We start from the raw sequence: 21,173 nt of genomic DNA on the forward strand, positions 1-21,173 counted from the left end.
TTTGACGGGGAATGAGGCAAAGTGACAGAGCTGTAAAAACTCAACATCACATTGTGCAGTCTGTGGGGGGTGACCTATCGACTGGTCCATACGCACTACTATGGAGTGGCTTTGGATCGCCGTGGCAACATGTGTGCTCGCGTCCTGCTCTGTCAAAGGTAAGTGCTAGAACAAGCAGGAGGGCAGATCACACCAGGGGCGGGGAATCTGTATTTGTTTTTACAACAGCCTCTGTAACAGCATTTAAAAATAATAATAATAATTCTTTCAAATATTATGAACTTGTCACTGATAGGCATTTATGAAAAATTAAATGTACGCTATAGGACCCAAGTAAAGCCTACTGTGTACTTATGTAACTCAATAAAGGTGAGTTTTAGAAGTGGCTTGTGTGACCATTTAAAGAGCATCAATTGGACGCTTAGAATAAAATCCATCTCTCAAAGGTGACAACTGGTGGTTGGAGTATGAGGAAGGCATACGACACTACAGCCAGGAGGCCCTCAATAAGGTACCGTGCTCCTGGTTTTACTATTTTGAGGTTCTCGTCATGACAGAGGCTAAAAAAAAAAAAAGAAAAAAAAGGATCGAATGCTATTAGCAAACCACAGCTTTGTGATATGATATTTATATTTTGTTAAAAGTTTAAACGGGCCTTGATCGACGTACTGCTTGAAAAGACACAAATGGGCAACAAAAAGCAATATGAATACAGCAGTTAACCCTGTTTGAAGACTGGAAAGAGGCTCACCATGTGGTGACAGCCGAACACACCACATGCAGAAGGCATCCAGACAATGTGCAGAACAAGCATTGTTGTGTTGTCAACATGTGTGTTCTTAGCTCTTAAATAACGACACCGTTTATTGTGGTTCTCTGAACGTTTACTGTCTCAGGTAAATTGATGGCACGTTACAGCGTACATGTCCGGCTTCCAGATAACCCGGAACTACCTAGCATTCACCTGTTCCTGAGGTCGTCGTACTCACAAATACAGTCGCACCACAGCATGATGAACACACTCAAAACTTCAAACGAAACGAGAGTCACTTACTTAGGAACAAAGAAGCGAAATGCGGTATTGAAGTTAAGGAGAAATAAATTGATTATTTTTCATCAAACCTCTCTCATTACCTGTTTAGGAGTTTCCAGAAAAAACTCGTCCTGTGAGCTTCAAACATCCTGAGTTCCAGTGCCCTGATATGAGCCCTTCTCCATCTGTCCCCTCTTCAGGTCTGTCCAGGTCCCACAAAACAACCCAAGTCCATTTATTTGTCCGTGAATTGGAGCTTGACTGGATTCAACTGACTCTGTGTTTGTGTTTCCTTCCCTCCCATTTGTTTTAGTTGAATATGTGAAGGCAGCAGATATAAAAGTCATCGCTGCTTTGGGGGATTCTCTAACAGTGAGTGTTTGATTTTCCTACATTTGAAAGAATTTGAAATGTCCATCTTTTGAATTCTAAATCATTCATTTAAATATGTTTAGTCCCGGAAATAACAAAACTGAAATCATGATCACCAAATGTCGGGGTGACAGAAGTCCAGTCACTATGATTGTTCCCACTTTATTTTGTGCCTTTTTATGACACAAAACGTCTTCAAAACATTAGAGAGAATGTCGGAAATGTGTTGAGGTCAATTAAAGTGATCCGCTGTTGTGACCTTTCTTTTCAGACAGCCATAGGTGCAAATGCTACCACTGTTCTTGGCATCCCTATTGAGTTTCGCCATGTGTCATGGAGGTGAGGGAAGGCTGTTGTAGAGCTCCTGCACGTCAACGGTTCATAATCGTTAAAATATTTTTTTTTTTTTCCTTTTTAAATCTTAGCTTGAATTTCCTCTATTCAACAGGCCTTAAAAGTTTGTTTATGACAAATTACACGCCAAAATTTTGGACATAATGTTATTTTTCTCTCCAATTAAAGTATCGGAGGCTATGGGACATTTCAAGATGTCATAACTTTGGCAAGTAAGATGTCGGCTATTTCTTAACATTATCGTTTCACACAAGTCAGATTTAAACCCTTTTTGCATTTTTTTTCTTTTTTTAAACTTATTCTTTGTTGTTCTTTTTAGATATTGTTAAGTTATTCAACCCCAATCTGCTTGGTGCTGCTCCTGGAAAGACTATTCATGGGATGCAGGCTCATATCAGCGAAACGGGCTTCAATCTGGCTGTGACCGGACACAACACCTTGTAAGATCTGATCGTCTCTCTGATTCAGAAGGATCCCTCACGGCCTTGTTTCACTGGAGGTTTTGTTTGGCTTCAGGCCGGCCAAGAAATCCTGCTGTGTGATTTTTCTGTTGACAAGTGATAGATTTTTGAAAGATCTTGTTCTTTTCTAGCAACCTCCCTAGCCAGACGAGACACTTGATTGACACATTGAGAGGTTATGAGGTGCGGTAGTGCTTCTGAAATGTACAGTCATGATACAGACCTATAAAAAGTGTCGATGGGACTGACTTTTTATGGACTCTCCTATAGAACCCTCTGTTTTCCCCCGTCTTTAGGGTCTGAACTTTGAGGAGGACTGGAAACTTTTGACTATTCTCATGGGCATGAATGACATCTGTGATTACTGCAAAGATAAGGTCAGCGTTCCTCTCTTGTGTGTGCTGATAGAAAAGCTTTCTTTCCCTACCTTTGCTGAGTCTTCATGTTCCTTCTAGGCTCTCTTTTCAGTGGATAACTTCATTCACTATATCACCCTCTCTCTGGAAATTCTCATGAATGAGGTAAAGAAAAAGAAAAAAAGGAACAAAACATTCATGGATTTGCTCACAGCGAGGGTTCATCATACTCCTTAAATTTGCCACTTTGTGGATCTCCATGCTGTAGGTTCCCCGAATGATCGTTAATGTGGTTCAGATTCTGCCAATGCACACTCTGAGGGAGGTGCGGAAACCCACGCCGGGCTGTCTCCTCCAGAGGTGAGCCTGTCTTGGTCAGCATGAACACCAATGTGAGGTTTAAAGGCCTTCCTCCAACCAAAAACTATTGTTGCTTTTAGACTGTTGATATATGTCTAGAGCAGTGGCGGCTGCTGACTTTTAAAACAGGGGAAGCCCATATTACGTGTTCAGGGTTGTAGTGGCTCGTGCCATCCCAAAGCAGAAGATAGCAAAGTTAAAAAGAATTAGTTATAACATAGCTGTGTCTAGTATGACAAGTATGCCCAGCAAATACACAGAAAGAAGGTATAGACTTTGAAAATTCACACAGCAAGGCCAAAATCAAGTATGATCGAATCTAAGGCCTGTAAATGGCTGGATCTGTGGCTGGATCAGAATCTGTGGAGCATTTTTCCCTGTCATAATGAATACTTAGAGTTTGATGGAGCATAGCCGCCATTGTGACAAAACTACTAGCTAACACGACAAACAAGTGCACAACAGGAATATGATTGACAAAACTTCTAAACAACAAGGATGTGTTTCTTATTTACAGAGTAATATTTACAAAAGTGTATGTGTGTGAGGATGGAAATGGAAACGATGGGAAATGAGTGAATCTCCGACAGCACTTTCACAGACAACCAGTCTCTTTATCCGCTTTGGGACTGAAGTTCCAGCGTGCTTCTCCCCGCTTAAAAATTTGGCTGCCACAGAATCTCTCATGATGGACAAACACTAACTCCAATCATCACGACACAGCCCCTCATATTGACACGCCCACGTCTAATCTACCCCCAGAGACGCCGAGCAGCCTCGGAAGTGATGAGTTTTTGTCGATTTAGCCAATGATGACCTAGAATTGTAGAAAAAAACTTGACTCTCCCGCCCCCTCCTCGAAGCTGGGCAGCCCTCGGCTTGGAAGCCTGGCTGTTAGTGGCGGCTTCATAACATGATTTCCTCAGTGAACGGCGGCGATTTCAGAACAAATCCCTTCATTAAGCTACAGGACAACATGTTGTAGTTATGAAAGTAAATGCAGTATTGGGCATATCTTGTGTTTTGTGAATAACTGTTTTATCGTCAATTTATTATTGAAGATGTAGCAATTTCGCCAGAGAATGGGAGAGGCTGTCCGGCTTCCCGTGTTGTCTCTGAATAGCCGCGGCTGGTCTAGTGAGAGGCACATGGCACTGAATGTGTACTGAATGTGTTTTTTGGTGCCAATTATCTTAAAAGGTTTAGTATTATAAAGCATCTTCAACATGTATCTTGCCATGTTCTGATCTCTGAGATCGTGTTAAATTCAAGGTTTTAATTGGTTAGAAGGATTTTAAATCTGTTTTAGGTCTTTCTGCTCATGCCTGATAGAGCCAGTGGCCGAATCTCCTGAGCTGCGGGAGCTGGTGGAGGTCAATCTGGAGTTTCAGGTGCACTTTATTTCTTCCACTTTACAAAACTGTATGTAGTTCTTTAGACTGTTGCATTGATATCCGTTACAAGCTAACTCACTTGGCTGTCCTGGTCAGAATTATTGACCTTCCATCCTAAAGACACAGTAAAGAGTGGCTGAGGACATAAATAAAATTTAACCACTTTTTTTTTTTTTTTTTAATTAACAACATCAACAAAAAGGAATTCAAAAAGTGAAACAAAGAATACAGAGAATGAAATTTCCACTGGGAACAATGAATTGTGCTTCGTTTTTAGTGTTCACAAAAGATGAATTGACAGATAAATGATTCTTTCAATAAATGGTTGTTTATTGTTGGTGGTGTTTGCTCTTATTAGAAATGATTAAAAAGGCAGGCTGATTTGTTTAGATGTTGTTTTCACCTGCAGAGAAGACTTGAGGAGCTGCTCTACAGCAATCGTTTCTTCAAGAGAGACTTTGCCGTTGTTCTCCAGCCCTTTCTGAAACACGCAGACCCTCCTCGCCTCCCGGTAATCTCTCTCTCCGCAGAGGCCTTACACGATCATATCAATGTGGCACAAGTGTCGACTTTCAGGAGATGAATCGGTGTGAAACTTTGCACAGTGAGGATGGATTCATTAGGAATCCCTAGTGTGACAGCTGGAGCCTTTGGCTCTGCTGACACAAGGCTGAGACGCTGAAAAGTCACGTGTCACCAACAACACACTCCATTAGTAAACCTGCAAAGTGTTTGTTTCATCTCTCCAAGCAGAACGGGAAGATTGACATGACCTTTTTCACTCACGACTGCTTCCACTTCACCATAAAGGGTCATGAGGCGCTGGCCAAGGGACTGTGGAACAACATGGTAAACAATTACTTACGCTGACAATTAAAGGCACAGTAGATTAAAGGTCAACAAACTATTCAGAGGAGTTTACTTTGGATAGGGGATCATGTAACTCCAGTGCTCACAAAGGAGTGAAATAGAATGAACTCCTATAGAATGAAAGCATACTAGGAGAACATTTTAAAATCAGGACGTTTTGTTCCGAACCCACATCGTTCAATATTTAAAGCTACGGTAAATATTGTCCCAAACGCTGGAAAACAATGAGTGATTCTGAAAATTGACTTGTTGTTTCTGTGTCCTGCTCACAGTTTCAGCCTGAGGGGGGAAAGATGATTGTGAGCAGTTTCTCTAATCCCATCGCTCTCATCTGTCCACCAGAGGTAAGTCTCAGTAAAGCATAGTAATGTTTTTACTCCAGAGCAGCACATGGAAACAGCATCTTTAAAGCTTTCAGGATGTGATATCGAGTGTAAATTGATGGCTGCTAATCAAGTTAAAGTTATTGCCCCAAAGAATTGTAGTCAAAGAACCCCTACACACACAAAATTACACGTTACAAGTTGCAGTTGTGTTAGAAGGATGAATAAATCGGACTGCAGGTAGGCTTTATTTGCATCATATATCTATATTTTCTTTTCCTAAGAAGTATGTGTGTTAGCGGTGAAAAACCCCATGACTCAGATACAGGGAGTGATCCTGGAGAGTCTCTTTGTTTCTGAACATTCTCCGATGTAGTTGGCTTAGAAAGGAGCAACTGCCAATTTTAGTTATAATATTAAGGATGATATAATTTACCAGACCAAATTGACCAAAAATGTTTTAATTGCGTACCAAATGAGAGCTTTCTGAAAATCTGCCATGTGTCATGCTTTGGAAAATGGTCTGCAGTAGTACACATCGTACTTTTACAGTAATATGTGTTAAGTTGGTTTTCATCGTGTCACAGTGAGGATTCTATGTGCCCCACCTGCAGGAACACCCATACATCTTCACTCGCCCAATTGCAGCCATGTCAGGCCAGCCTCCCCTTCAGTCTGATGCTCCAGCTCTGGCAGCCATCTTCCTGCTGCTTTTGCTCCATTTGGGTCTAGCACACCCTTAGATGCATGCAGCTTTGGCATTGCTCTTCTAATGAACAAGACGACCACTGCTGTATTCTCTGGCTATTGCTGAGGCAGGTAGCGCAGAAGCCACGAGTGAGTAATTTCTCAACTGCGAGTAGCTGTGGCCCAAAATAACCAACACGGAGGCATTCCCTGCTGTTTAAAGATCGGAAGATGTGTAGATGATGTGACGAGGAGCTGCATCCCAAATAGTTCATTTCTAGCAGCTGTCAGAGATGGAGGTGGTGGAAAGTTTTAGTCACTGCTGGTTGCGAGGTGACTGTTTATCTTTAGGAGAAAGTATTACAGTTTGCTTTTGCGATTCAGTGATGCTCCACACATGCGTGATAAAGGGAGGATCATTTGTGCTTCTCTCAAACGTTGGATCCACACTCCTAGCATATATGCATATTTTGATGAAAAGTCTTGCCTTGTGCTGCATAAATTATTTCTATTACTTTACACCGATTTCAGATGTTGTAATCAGCAAAGCAAAAAGAAGCAATTTTGAATTGTTAAATGTAAAATTTGTACATTTGTGAAATAATAAACTATTTCGACCTCAGCCTGAAGCTTAGTGAATGTGATCGGTCTTTCTGCTCGCTGGCACAGTCATTGATCTTTGATTCTTTCCGATACTCTGATCCATTTTTGAGATCTTGTACCTTCTCTTGAACGGCAAAATGCCGTTCGCACACAAGCCCTGGTTCAGAGTCTTAATCAGCTCAGTAAAATTATTTGAATATGGAAATGTGTAACTCATCTCATCCACCGTAGATCTCCCCAGAGGGCTTTGACTTTTTAAGGAGGAGTCGTCTTAGTCACACTTTTGGTCCTCATCTTCAAGCTGCCGCCGGCCCACTTTCACTTCTCTCGCCTCTGGTACTTGCAACAACACGCACCAAGCTCTTTCAAACAGAGAGCCAGCCACTACAATGAGTAGGAGCACATGCTACTAGATGATGAACATTTGAGTCTGTGCCCACATTACATACTCAATTTAAATTGCTGTGGTATTTAACGACCTACTTAGACATGACTGTTCTATTCATTTTCTTTCTGTGTAAACAGAGCACACAGAGCAGAATGTATTAATTTTCCTTAATGGATATGATTGTAGGCAGGTGGAAGCCATTTAAAGCATATCTCGTATTACATGGTTCAGCTCAGAGATTGCACATTAGCTCCTGAATGTAAAAGAAAACCATACATTGTGCCTTTAGCGTGGCAGAGCTGAAATGTAAAGAGAAAAATGGGACGTTTTTCCTTAAAGTAACCATGTCTTACAACAAGAAATGCTTGAAATTTCTTTTGAACACTGACTTTGAATGGTAGAAGCCCCCATTAATTATGCATTTTGTTCAGTAAACCAGAACATTTTTGGTTATCGCTTGATACACTGTGGCATCTAGAATACATTTTTCTTTTGTCCCCGTTTTCTTCCATTGCTGTTGGATGTTTCAGCAAGATGAATTTCTATCGGCCCCTGTGGCTGTCAAATTTCATAACAACCCTATTATAGCATTCAAAGAAAACCCTCTTCATGTTTAAACAAAGCTGTCGCTTGGTTTGTGCTGGACAATATGGATCCGTCTCTGACGCAGATTGGTCTTTATAGTCTCCCTGAAAGCATAATGAGATCTTTGGGATCTCAATGGATGGAGCAGGGCGAAACACGAAGCGGCAAAACAGGCCACCCCCCACCTTGGAAACCTCTTTGTAATTTATTTTAATGAATGTGTCGCTAACAAAAGAGAGAATTGCCTCATAGTCCCTTGTACACCTGTGAGTCAGTGCTTGTAAAGGTACAAGAGGACAAACAATTCTAGATTGCCTCGCAGTTTATACATCTGCTCCTCACAAACAGAGAAGCCCTGATGTAATGATACTGTTTAATTTGATTCAGAAATCTATTCGTATTATTTCATTTAGTGACTTTTAATGAAACTGCTGTTATATTTACTGTACTTATGACCAGGGTGCAAATGCGTGTGATGAAGGATGATGAAAATATTTGCTCCCACCCCCTGGCTTGTAATGGGATACAAATGTGCCATGAATGAAGCTCAGAGGGTCATATAGCCGTTCCCAACTGGGTTCCATGGTTCACATTCATTCATTCATCATCATAATCCTGCAAAATAAGAACATCTGCACCAGATTTTGAGTCAGTCGTTCCTGCTGAGTTTAAACATATTTAACAGAATTAGTGAAACGCTGTGCTGTATGAAAAGTCAATTGTTCACCAATATCAGGAGGGTTCATCTCTGGGCAATGTTCTGTCAGGCTCTCACAGAGCAGGGGTTAGTGTTACCATTTAATAAAGGTTAGAAAATACTTTGATCACATCTTGCTGTTGTTGTGTGTTTTGTGCTTATATTTGAAGTTTTACCTGCACTTTTTTTTTTTTTTTTTTTTATCTCTGCCTTTCCTCAATAATACCTGCAACAAGGCTTTCTAAAATAATGTCATGTCTGCTCGGTAACGGCTTCTTATTAACTAATTATTTTTGAATTATGCTGCTCTCTCATACAAAATGGGCTCTGTGTGATGATAATAATAAGAATAACTTTCAAAGAATTGTCGCTTAGCAACACATGCAGACCATCTAGAGATACAGTTGGATGAATGCAATACGATGACACAGCTTTGTCCTGCATTGAAACGCATCGTGTTGGAGGCAAAGATACGATCTGTGTATTTACTCAGTCTAGCCCATTTGTTGTGAATACACTTTCCTATGATACATACACTTATCTGAAAAAGAATGTACGTAAAAAAAATACCAATAGATATCATATCTCTTTGCAGAACAATGAAGCACACCTTTGTTCACAGGAACCAGCTTTACCCGGAAATGGGCAGAAATTACTTTTTGGAGACATACTATATGATATGCAAAACGTCTTTAGCTCCAGTTTTTATGCAGATTTTCTTACAGATAAGGTCCATTAAAACCGTCTTCAGTATTTCAATGAGATTCAGATCTGGGTTTTGGCCATTTCATGTTCCCTCACTTCTTTTTGATCCACTCCTCTGGGAACTTGTCACTGTGTTAAGGATCATTCACCATTTGTTTTCCCTGGTTATCAGGGAATGAACAATGAAGGCTGACCCAAGAGCTTTTCCTGGCTTCTCTTTCTGATTGTAGACCTGAGACTTTCCATCAACAGCTGCTAAAGTTAGCTGCAGATAGTATGAATAAATTTAGGATTTTACACCAGTCCTGGACAAACAGGCAGCTGTTTGATTTATCTAAAATAATACAGAGATCTAAAGCTCTTTGTAGTCTTAAGTGTTTTTCTGAAAGTCTTGGGAAGCTGTTTGAATCTCAGTGTGATCATGCCATACTCTTAGATGTCAAAAAGGAACATCGGATCTAAAATTGCAGACATGAGCCATTAGGACCTGAGGCAAAGACATACTTATATCATTATTGAGTCTTAATGGACAAGTTCCATCTGCTTCTCCCTCAGCAGGTTCTGAACTTTGATTTATAATCTGAAACTCTGATTAAAATCTTCTAGAATTTCTAGAATTCAAATTTAATTTTGTCTTTTTATGACAGTCAATGCAAAATCTCATCTCATGTGATTTGTATGCATCACATTTATCACCAAATTGTATCAAGTGCTACTGTTTGGGATAACAAAGCCAGCATTTATCATGGAATGGAGTTGGTGTACTCTGAAGTGACTGTTTATGCTGAAGTGACTGTTTATTCTGTAGTTTCAAATTCCACGAATGATAATGTAACCCTAGTTAAACAAATAAACATAAAAACAACTTGTACACAAACATGTAAAAATGACTTGAGAGATCTAACACGGGAATCAAACCTATCCACTTCCTCACCTGAGCTACTTTGAACCTGTACACGCCCTGACAACCACCAACGTTAGATAATAGTAGCAGTAATTTGTCCCAGGATGATGTCATTTCCTCCCCCCCACCTCGCCGTGTAAAAACGGTGCTGATGCGATGAGGTCTTGGTAGAGAGACCGGGGAGAACGAAGGCTGCCGGGTCACTGATGCAGCAGAAGATTTAGCTCTCCAGAAATACCGAAAGGCGGCGAAGTTTTGTTCAGAATGCGCCCATAATCCACCTCTCTCTCTCTCTCTTCAAAAGGGGGGAAATCACACCTTCTGATAAAAGCTTGGCTATTTTTGTTTTATTCCTGGAGAGCTCGATTCGCCTCGTTTCCAAGATGATCGGGAGAGGACTGCTCCTTCTGACTATTTTGTCCAGCTGCGGTAAGAAAACGCCAAACCTTGTCAAAGTTAAGCGCTTTCACGGCACCGACAGCGGGATGAGAAAAAAAAAATCTGCATCAAGAGATGTGACTGCGAAGGTTCAGCACCAAGGACAGCGACACGCACATCTTTCATTTCGGCGAAGGATGGCGTGAATGCACCTGAGCCTTTGGCACATTCAGTTCTGTCACTATCACTTTTAATGAGACGGAAAAAAAAAAGAAATATTAGAGCTGTGGGTGGGTAGGGATTATAAAACAGCAGGCAAACAACGGAAAATTCATGTTTCTCTTTTCTTCCTTCTTAATTTGCAGTTCTTTCATTGCCAGTGACTTCAGGTCAGCTGGAGAATGAAGACGTAGAGGTAAGATTTTCTTTTTTTTAATATCACAACAGAAGAAACAGTAGTTAATATAAGACAAGCTGCTTCTGTTTTATGTCTTTTCCAAATTTGATTAATTAAATACGTTTTTCAAATTGCGGATTTTCTACTTATTGCACACCAGAGGCAAGCTGTGATTAGAAATACTCTATCCTTGCAATTTAGCTCGAAGCATCTTCTCCACTGGGGGGTTGTTTCAGTTTGACTTTGTTCAAATCAATATGCACCAATTTGAGAGCAGCGGAGCTCCTTGACCTCCAGGATTCGGCGCAGCAGGATCCATTTCACAGAACAAGAGACTGTTCTAGAATAAGTAGACAAGCACAGAACGGGGAGATGTGGACAGGCTGTGAAATGAGAACGAGTGAGCGCTTCAAAGGTCTGGCAAGCCGATATCAGAACACTTTTTAAACAGGAGTGAAAAAAAACATTGAGCGTCTGGGATTTGCTGGCTCTGAAGGCACAAAGGAATCAGAACAGATTTTGATCTCTCATCCAAGGAGTTTTCGAATCTTTGAATTAGTTGGCAAATCCATTGAGCTGCGTCCAAAGAGCAGCACAAAAATTTTAATAGTCCAGACGTGTTTCTCATTTGAGTTTCACTGACTTGACTCGAACAGTGAAAGTAATTTGATTCTTTTATTTTCTTATTATTAAGGCAATCGTGGAAAAATTCAGAATGGCACAGGTGGTAATGGTTTTTTAGCTCCTCTCTGCGTTGTCTGTGTCCTCAGGTGATGAAATGCATAGTGGAAGCGTTGGCAGATGTGTTATCGAGGCCACACCTTGTGCCTATCAGTCAGGCGTGCTTGGTCACATTGAAGACAGGTAAGCACCAAGAGGACAGTCTTACGAGATTTACGGACATAAAAAAACAGGTATCGCCTCAGCTAGCATCATGAATATTGCATTTATTCAGTAAAACATCGCTATATAAACCTTGTTCGAAGTTGTCATGCATGATGTAAACATCATAACACTTATACAGAGTTATAGGATGCTTTATGAATGCATTACAATGTCTTATGAATGTGTTTGTGTGTGTACTTGTTACTGAATGTGCCAAATCCACAAAACTCAACAAGATATTACATGCGAAACCTCAAGATAAGGAAACCAAAGGGACCACTATGTCATGAAGCTTGATTGTTTGGCATTTACAGTATGGATTCATTTTAAACAGGCAAATTTAATAGGAATATTTGACCTTACACAGCCAGCTACTGAAACATTTGACTTTGGAGAGACTTTATGCATTAATATTTATCTTCTTTCCAATGAGTCTTCCTTGCCACGTTGCTCTCTGTCTAAAATATTTCAGAGACCAAGATATCTTGGGCAAGCCCTTGAGGACAATACTGACATTTTTCCTCTTTTTATGCTGAAATAGTCCCACTATTCACCTAAAACTACACTCTTGTAATACCTGCAGTACAAAGAAAACATTTAAGCTACAATTTATCGATATTTAGATTGACACTTTGATGTGGATAATACTGATGGCATCCTGTTTGATTAGTTTCCTTTGAGTCTGTACACTTCCACTCATAAATTCTATTAATTCGAGGATATAATCAGATCTAATGACTTTCCTCACTACTGATGCCAAGTGCTTGCTCCTGGGGGAGTTGTTAGATTTCTTTTTATAACACTATAAGCATAAAAACAGCCATTAGTTTTCTTAAAAATTGAAAATTGCGTTTGTACACAGCAAATGTTAAGATTCTTAAAATATTTATTTATCTCTTTATTGCCATTGTCATAGAAACACCATTGTAAAGGCCTCTCCACAGATTGTTACCTTCCTCATCATTATCAGTGTCATGCTGGAATAGAAACTTGAATTGGCACCGTGTTTCAAAAAGAGACCCTCTACACACTGTCATCAAGAGCGCACCATGCTCTCATCATAAGGTTAATGGATTGGTGCAGTGACAGCTGGATAAAAACCTGGTGCAGAGTATTATCTACAGCAGGGTCGGTAGCACTTAGTGAAGACTATTCAGTTACATAGCCATTGTTTTACCTTGATGCTGTCCTTGCTATAAAAAAAAAAAAAGAAAATCAATCAGAGCAGTATTCTTTTAGGGTTTGCTTCTGAGCGGGCGCTCTGGGAGAAAGCGGGAAACTGGACACCATCAGATGGATGGAAGTAAAGGAGAGGGGGAGTAAAGCTTAAAAGAAAATCACAGAATGACAAAAGAGCACAGAACAGTACAGCAGCCGTCTTTTGCCACTGCTCCTACAGTATACAATGCTGTTTGTGGCCTCAGCAGAATGTCCACTGCTCACTGCTGCTGTAACTCACTGGGGATATAGTCTCTATGAGCCAAATGATTCATTTCGCTTTTGCCTTGAAAGCAGTAAATTCCAGAGCAATTAACTCTGATGAAGCAAATCGCTGAGTCCTTTGAAAAACGTGAAGGAGAAAAAGACACGCACCTGTGCTGAAACCCCTGCAGGACCGCTTCATAGCCTTTCTTTCATCTGTTCTTCTTTTAGTGAGCTACTTAGCCGCTTGCATTTCAACGTGTGTTTGTATGTTTGTGCAGATGACAGGCTCGTTAGCATCCTTCGTCATCATAACTTTCTGAAGGAGCTGCAGGAGGTAGCCGTTCAAGGTGAGTCAACGATTACTCAGAGCTGTTTGCGTGCTGAATGTGCAAGGTTAAACGTGCAGATGAAGAAGGCGGGGTGAACAGAAAGCTTGAGCAACTAATTTGCAATTGAAGGTGGTCAAGAGAGAGCCACGCTGCAGAGACCCATTGACACACCAACCCCAACGACACAAGCCCTTCACAGTGCAGATAATGCTGGTGAGTCTTCTCACAAACTTAGATTAATGAGGAACTCTTGACATGTGATATCTAGCCAACATGTTTAAATGCACCAGCTGTCAAAACTCTGTATAATAGTGCTGGAGTTTTTTTCCCAGATGCTCTCTATCCATCAAAAACACACAAATTTGACACAGGATTGGCCCAGTAATAAACTGTTCTGCTTTTCTATAAGCACTGTCTTTTAAAATCAGTGGAAAATCAATGTCTCTGAGTAAATTAAATTCCAGCCCCTCTCTGCTTTCAGATCGATCCATGTTGGAGGCTTTGGGAGGCCCTGGTGAAAGATCCATCCTCTCTGAAAGGAAGCGGACCAGAAATGGAGGCGGAAGCGAAGAGAAGGGAGAGAGCAGGGAAGATGGAGAGTCACAGGAGGACAGTGAATCTGAAGAGGGGCAAGTGAAGAGGGAAAAAGATGAGGACCAGGGCGAGGCTGAAATGAGGGAGGAGGACGAAGAGGAATACAACAAGAGACAAGCACATTCAGAGGGGAATTCAGAAGAGGAAAATGAGACCAAGGATAAGAAAGGCAAGCTGATATTTCTGTCTGTGGTTGAAATGTATCAGTTCGACTTTTTTTTTTAGGAAACGGCAGATGAAACATGCATGCTTAGATTTAGAGCTTGGCTTTTTTAGCACCCACTCAATTCAGATTTATTTTGGTTAAAAAAAAAATAAGGGACGTCTTTTCAAATTTAAAGTTAGAACACTGACTAAAAGTGGAGAGCTGAATCTTTAGATGAGGAGAGTGCATAAAAACTGCCTTGTAAATGGAATCGCCTGCCACCACACAACTGCCTGATTGATGGAAGTACTTCCATCTACATGATGAATTTGTCCCTCCCCAGAGGGAGACTGTAGCCAATATAGCTGGCATACTGACAGCACACTAACAGAAGTGATTAAGTACCTGCTCACCCTGAAATTCAAATGAGCTGGTGCACATGTTTGAATCTGGAAATCATACTTGTATCAAAACTGCAGTAAAGATGGAGCTTCTATATACAGAACTTTCCGTGTACAATGAAATATGCATACCCAGGCTTTATTCTACAAAAAGGAACTTTAGCCAAGTGATCTGATTGCTTCAGTTATGCTGTTAATTCCCATAAAGCACAGCTAGCACTACTGGGGCCAATGCTGCCAGCTGGCAAGAAATAGTTCATTACAAGAAGTGGAATCCTGCTGATGGTGGAGTCTGTTCTGCCCCTGGTCTGGCCTCATTCTTTTATTTTCTATACTTAAAGGTGACGGGTCTGATGAAGAGAGAGATGCTTCCAGAAATAAATCAAACCAGAAGAAGTCTGATGAAGAAGAGGAAGAGGAGAACAACAAAAGATCTGCACTCTTCTCACAAAAACACGAGGGCCACGAGGAAGAGGAGGAGGAGTATGAGGAGGGGATGAAAAGAGGGAGCAGAGACGGCCTAAAGCGGTGGGCCAAGAGGGCCAAGGCTTTGCAACTAAAGAAAAAGGCGGCTGGAAAGGAGGTGGAACAGCTTAGCAGCTCGCATGAAGTGCCTCATCATTCAAAAGAAGTCATAGAGGAAGAGGAGAAGGAGGAGAAAAAGAAAAGAGTTGCTCAGAGAAGTCCAGAAGAAACGGAGCTGCAGATGATTGCTCGTAGGGCACCAGAGGAGAGGAGGGGGATTGAAGAAGAAGGAAGCGCAAGTAGAAAGTCAGAGGTGTGCTTTACATTTCTTATAATAAGTGTGTTGTTATTTTTTAAGTGACTGATTGTTGAGGTCCTATGTGTTCCTGTTTTCCCTAGTTTCATGTAAGACCTAATGGGGACCTGTTCCCACTTGGGCTAGTATATAAATATATGTATATATACATGCACACATTCATATATCCATATGTATGTATGGCTCATGTGAGATCCAAAATGCTGCAGTTTTAGCAGCTATCAAGGAAGGCAGTAATTTGCAAATAATAGCAAATTACTGCCTTCCTTGTATGGAAGCAGCACACACCGTACATGAGATTGTTAGCACTCCTTGTATCTTATTCTTGACATGCTGTCTTCTCATTATATCTGCAGGAGCCTGAAATTGAAAGCCTGGCAGCCATCGAGTCAGAGCTGGAAAATGTTGCCCAGAAACTCCACGAGCTGCGGCGAGGCTGAGAGAGAGTGAGAGAGAGTTTGACATCGCAGCCTTTTCTGCCTCCACGTCCTTCTCTGCTTGACCAGATGCCCGGTTTCCACTGACAGATTGTGTGATTGTGTTACAAGGTTTAATCTTTCGCTCTTTCTCTCGAGGATGCCACAATGCTGCGGCCTCTATTGTGACACTATGTCCCTCACATTGAGTAGAATACATTAGATTGCAGCTAGACTTGCATAGTAACGCCATACTAATGCACCAGGGCAGTGCATTCATGTGTATAGAGAACACACATGTGGATCGCTTAAGAAATATTTCTGTTCTTTGACAATCATCTCTCCATTTCTGCACATGTATCTTGTTTGTTTTTCCAGATTATTTTAACACTAAACATTGATTTAAGTGAAAGGTTGAGGCTAATCCAGGTATATAAACACTCCATCGGGGTGGGCTTGTACAGTAACCGCATGTAAACGTGTACAAAGCTCTTTCTGGGACGCTCACTTACTTATAAAGTTAAAGAAAAAGAAGACATACCGTAGATGCTTGCCTGTTGTGATAGACACAGTTGACTCTCATCAATCTAAGGCAATAAGTGAACATTTTTAGCAGATTAATGACTGGGTTGTAATCTAAAACTACACTGAATTTATGTAAGAAAATAAACAAAGTGTGTCTGGGAATCTCTGTTTTTGGTAAATCATTTTAATCCCTTTAAATCAAGTTATGTTTGTAATAAACTCAGCATACTAATAAACGTACAGTAGTTTAACGAGCCCTTTAACTTGTACGATTTTCTCAGAGTATACACTGTATTGCAACATTATACAGTATACACTCACACAGTCCAGAGTCAAACTAGTGTCTTAGTGGAAAAACACATCTCTTGTGAGTGTAGATGCAGTTTGCACTTGTTAGTGGGCGAGGAAGCTGACAATATGAATCATCGGCATGACACATTTGCTGTTGACACAATCTATTCAGCTCCAAAACGGACTTCATACCATAGTTTTGGAATCAACTTTAAAATTCTCTGGTGTTGGTTATTAGGAGGAAAGGTCACATGTGGATTTCAATCAGAACGCATTGTGTTGACAGTTCTTGTTTTGCCATGACAACTGTGTGAGGAGAGCCTCTGCTCTTGAGCAATGTGGGCAGAAAAGATATCGAAGTGCAAGGGTTCAGCTTAATTTGGCAGCTTGGGTAAATATAGTAACTGTGAGCACAGCTAGAGACTGGTTAAAAATTGAAGACTTTGTCAGTGTTTACTGTATAGGCAGAGGCACAGGCAGATACTGTGAGTCTTAACAAAAAGCTGGAAAATTCAAGCAGCAACACAAGGTAGAAAATGTCAATTTAGCCGGTTTTGTATCACAGCAAATTCAGCACCTTGCATTTGAAGGTGGGTATTTCAGAGTGGACAGTGGACACTTCTATCAAATAGTGGTTGCACTGCTTACAGTTTCGCACACATCTTTAAGCCTTTCAACAAACTATTAAAATACTATATCAAATGGGATCATTAGGTTGTGTAGATGTCAGTTATCTCAAAGATTAGATAAGAATTTATCTTTACTTGAATAAAAAAGGCATGTTTTCAGTGCTGGAGGTGTTGTAAAATATTCATGTTGATGAAATAGAAATGGCACCAGATGGCGACATTAGACCATCGCAGCTCTCTTTTCAAAGAGGAGCTGACTCAGAGCACCAGAGTTGAGTTAGAACTTTTTGTTCTTTGTAACCAAGGTTCAGTATTTTTGTAAAATACAAACGCATACTCAATGTCTATAGCAGTGTTACAATGGATTTGGTCATTGGACACCAGTTGTGTGTAATCTAATAGTTGTTTAATGTACAAGAACTTTTGATTTTCTTTGCTTCGTAATGAATTGTATTACATAAATCCTGAGCACAAACCCTTATACTGAAAGCATTTTTCAGTCAGCTTAAACACAAGGGAAATCAACTTCATGATGAACTTGCTTTGTTGGTCAGCTGTTGGTGAATGAGTGAAGCTGATTTTCCTCTGGGACAGTTCGTGTTTTATTAATTGAAACCTTTAAAATGTCAGGTTAAACATGATGGAACGATGCAGGTATTTGACATGTGCGTACTTTTTTCCCACAGAGTTATAAAATAAGGCAATATAAATACTGCAGTTTTTATTGTAAGTGGGTGTGGGGCTAAATTTCCGTCTTTTATTGCGTGTTTCAAATGTGGGACAGAAAACAGCTTGAAAATCCATTCGTATAAAAATATAAGATTTTATTTCCAGCTACAAACTGAAACATGTAACGCTTTTTGTCACACTTCTCAATAAAATAGTAAAAAATACTGTTGACGAAAAAAAAAACACTATTGATACATTTTTAAGCACAGAACAAACTTGGCTTTTTAAATTAACTTAAGCTGTACAAATATATACACAATTTACATATCAACAATATAAAAGGAATGAAATTACAATTCCTACAGTCTGTTCTTCTACTTTTGTACAAAATAGATGCTTGTTTTTTTTTTTCTTTCTGACCTGAATTGGTAATAGTCAACACACATTTTTTTCTTCTTTTCTCAGTGCCATGGCAAAGCCCACTGTGTTCCATATCTAACCCTAAACTCAGCATGCTGCTTGCTTTCTCATCCACATGTTGGACGGAAACTCTGACCTTTCCTCTACTCTGTGAGCGGAGTGGACAGCATACACACGGACAAGGCCGACATTCAGGCCCGCGCTTTCACTCACACACACACAAACACAAGGACACATTCAGACCTGTTTGGACAGTGAAACACTGGCTCGCTGTGGTCTGCCTTCTCCCTGTTTACAGCTGCTTTGAGTTTACAGGTCTGGTCTTGGACTCAGGGTGGAGGGATTAATTAGACACCTCATTTCGAGAGGAGGTCAACGTTTAGATACGGCGTAAAAAAGAATTTGTACAGTAAAATGGACGAGTTTGCAAAAAAAGGATTTCGAGAGGGAATGGGCAGGAACCTGACAGTAAGTTTGTCAAGATAAAAAAAAAAAAAAAAAAGTTATAGTGCAGGAATCTCTTGGGGCTGCAAAACAACCCTCTGTCTGAGTCTATGTGGCTGATGTGCACCAGCCATAAAAAACACACAGACACTAAGATAAGTGTCTGGGCTACATTTACAATGAGAAAATGACAAACGTAAATACATATATATACTGAGCTGCAAATTGAGATGGAGTTCTGTTTGTTTTCAAGTCATAAGCTCTGATTGTTCCTCAGTGGCTCACGCCATGTCGCCTGTCATCTTCTTGTAATACATGGACTCGAAGATGTCGTTCTCTCCGGGGCAGTTGTAGTGGCAGGCACAGGACTTGATGAACATCATGTGCTTCTTCATGACTTGCCCATCAGGACATTTGAACTCCATGGGCAGAGTGGTGGTCCTGTGGGGGGTGCAGCAGCGGCCATCCAGGCAGACACCGCAGAACTTTGGCCTGTAGGACTTGGTGGTGGTGCAGCCAGAGATCTCAAACTTCATGGGCTTGGAAACTCTGGGGGTACGGATGCACTTTTTTCCTTTCTGCAGGGAGAGGGTAAAGGAAAAAACAATGACTTTAGCAGGCAGTCTTTGATAATTGCAAGCTGTTATTCTATCTTTGCAGTTTCTGAGCAATGTTGATTTCCTAGAACTCACCCTAATGCTTTGCTCCAGCTGGGACTCACATGGTCGCACCATACACAACCGGGTCTGTTTCTCTAGGCGGCAGTCGCGATTATCATTGGTGACCCTTGTAGATATCCCAAGGCCGCAGGTCTTAGAGCAGGCGCTCCATTCAGTAGTCTGAACCAGGCAGTTCTCTCTCATCATATTTGGATCTGGGCCATAGATCTCCTCTTGCCTGAATGCTGTAAATATAGAAAAATGCACATGTTTACTTAAACTATCCTGTTAACATCTCATTTTTATATGAAGAACAAAAGAGAAACTCTCCTTGCTGGTACTAGAGACACACTCACCAGGCAAAGCGGAGCCCATAAAGGTGTTTTTGTAGGGAGAATCACACTCCCACTCCTCGCAGCACTTGCCAGGTACTTTGACTCGTCTCGGCATGGGGCAGTCTGGGCTGGGCAGTCTAATGTCCATGGAACAAAGTGGGACACAGCCCACAGCTCCATCCAGACAGGTACACTGGTACTTGCAGCTGCTCTGGAACGTCTCTCCGCTCTTGTAAACTTTGCCTCCAAACACACAGGTGGCTCCCTCTTGAGCTGTTGGGCACAGATTACAGTTTAGAGGTCACAATTTGGCTCGTACATTGAGTGCGTTTAAGAAAGACATCTATAGTGATGCAGGGTAAACACTAGGAAACTGTCAGCAGCTCACCTGAGCACACGCCTATGCGTCTGTTGCTGGGTGCTCCGAAGTCACAGTAGAGATTCTTGTGTGGGTCACAAACATCTTTCTCAGTGCAGAGCTCCCCCATTTGTTTGGCGCACACCCTACAGCAGCCACAGCCGTCCAGTACCAAGCTCACTCCTGCTGGGCACTGAGGGGGGGTGGAGGGGCACGAACATTGACTGCTGCACTCCTGACCTGCAGCCTAAGAACAGAGGCACACAGAGGCACATGCCTGGGTAAATATAATGCACACATAGTGTACTATAGACATAGATAAACACCAAACACACTGACAACCATGCTATTCAAGAGTAGAAATTATACTACTAAAGACTGAAAGTGTTACCTATAAAATTAGGATGTGATTAAAGCCTGGAACAGGCATAAAAATGAAATATTTTTGGCTTACCATGTATGAGAGCATGACACACAGCAGAGGCAGCAAGATCATTTTCTTCATTCCAGCAGACATCTTTTCTAGTTTTGAGTAATAAATTCAGATTCTTCCAAAACCGTCGTGCAGAAAGTCTTCCTTTAGTCTCAGAGTTTGAGCTTGAGCACTCTTCTGATCAAGTTGATCTCTTGTCTCGTTCGTCTTAGAGTTTCAATCTGCTGCTCCGGTCAGAGTCTTTCTTTTCTGTCTTGGTGAAAGCTAGAGTTTAGCTTCGGTAGATGAGTTGATCTGAGTTCTGACTGCAGAGTCGAGCTCCCTTTATACTCGCTGGTCCTCGCAGCACGTCACTGGGGGCTGAATGGAGAGCCAGCCCTGGACAAACATGGACATAGTTGGCATTCTTTCCTCGCTTCCTGACCCCCACTCCAGACATCCCGCATTCCTGCTGTCTGAAGGCAAGGCTCTGCTGCTTGGCCAAACAACACCGTCTCTCTCTCATAGCAGCTTTCATCTGGAAAGGAAGGTTAAGTCTGGTTAGAGGCCTGGGACCCCACACTGGGA

The 21,173-nt window shown here is 41.2% G+C and overlaps 3 protein-coding genes across 3 annotated transcripts; 2 read left to right on the forward strand and 1 right to left on the reverse strand.

The window, feature by feature from the left end:
• The first annotated feature begins 302 nt into the window (after window positions 1-302).
• LOC142375309 (phospholipase B1, membrane-associated) lies at window positions 303-6,822 on the forward strand. Its single transcript, XM_075459294.1, has 15 exons — window positions 303-511; window positions 1,143-1,233; window positions 1,347-1,405; window positions 1,677-1,744; window positions 1,928-1,971; window positions 2,079-2,199; window positions 2,352-2,403; window positions 2,517-2,597; window positions 2,676-2,741; window positions 2,845-2,936; window positions 4,246-4,327; window positions 4,740-4,841; window positions 5,084-5,179; window positions 5,473-5,544; window positions 6,138-6,822. The coding sequence occupies exons 2-15, from the start codon at window positions 1,203-1,205 to the stop codon at window positions 6,264-6,266; spliced, it is 1,095 nt and encodes a 364-aa protein (XP_075315409.1). The 5' UTR covers window positions 303-511; window positions 1,143-1,202; the 3' UTR covers window positions 6,267-6,822.
• A 3,416-nt stretch (window positions 6,823-10,238) lies between these two features.
• On the forward strand, window positions 10,239-16,623 carry chga (chromogranin A). The gene is made up of 8 exons (XM_075458560.1): window positions 10,239-10,521; window positions 10,836-10,885; window positions 11,638-11,731; window positions 13,456-13,524; window positions 13,636-13,719; window positions 13,988-14,269; window positions 14,988-15,424; window positions 15,784-16,623. Exons 1-8 carry the CDS (start codon window positions 10,476-10,478, stop codon window positions 15,865-15,867), a joined length of 1,146 nt encoding a protein of 381 aa, XP_075314675.1. The 5' UTR covers window positions 10,239-10,475; the 3' UTR covers window positions 15,868-16,623.
• Window positions 16,624-18,091: 1,468 nt separating this feature from the next.
• ccn2a (cellular communication network factor 2a) lies at window positions 18,092-20,901 on the reverse strand. The gene is made up of 5 exons (XM_075458559.1): window positions 20,628-20,901; window positions 20,204-20,420; window positions 19,837-20,088; window positions 19,514-19,725; window positions 18,092-19,399 (listed from the first exon to the last, which is right to left on the reverse strand). The coding sequence occupies exons 1-5, from the start codon at window positions 20,688-20,690 to the stop codon at window positions 19,103-19,105; spliced, it is 1,041 nt and encodes a 346-aa protein (XP_075314674.1). The 5' UTR covers window positions 20,691-20,901; the 3' UTR covers window positions 18,092-19,102.
• Between the last annotated feature and the right edge of the window lie 272 nt (window positions 20,902-21,173).

This window comes from Odontesthes bonariensis, chromosome 24, assembly GCF_027942865.1.
Source record: "Odontesthes bonariensis isolate fOdoBon6 chromosome 24, fOdoBon6.hap1, whole genome shotgun sequence".
Classification (NCBI taxonomy): Eukaryota; Metazoa; Chordata; class Actinopteri; order Atheriniformes; family Atherinopsidae; genus Odontesthes; species Odontesthes bonariensis.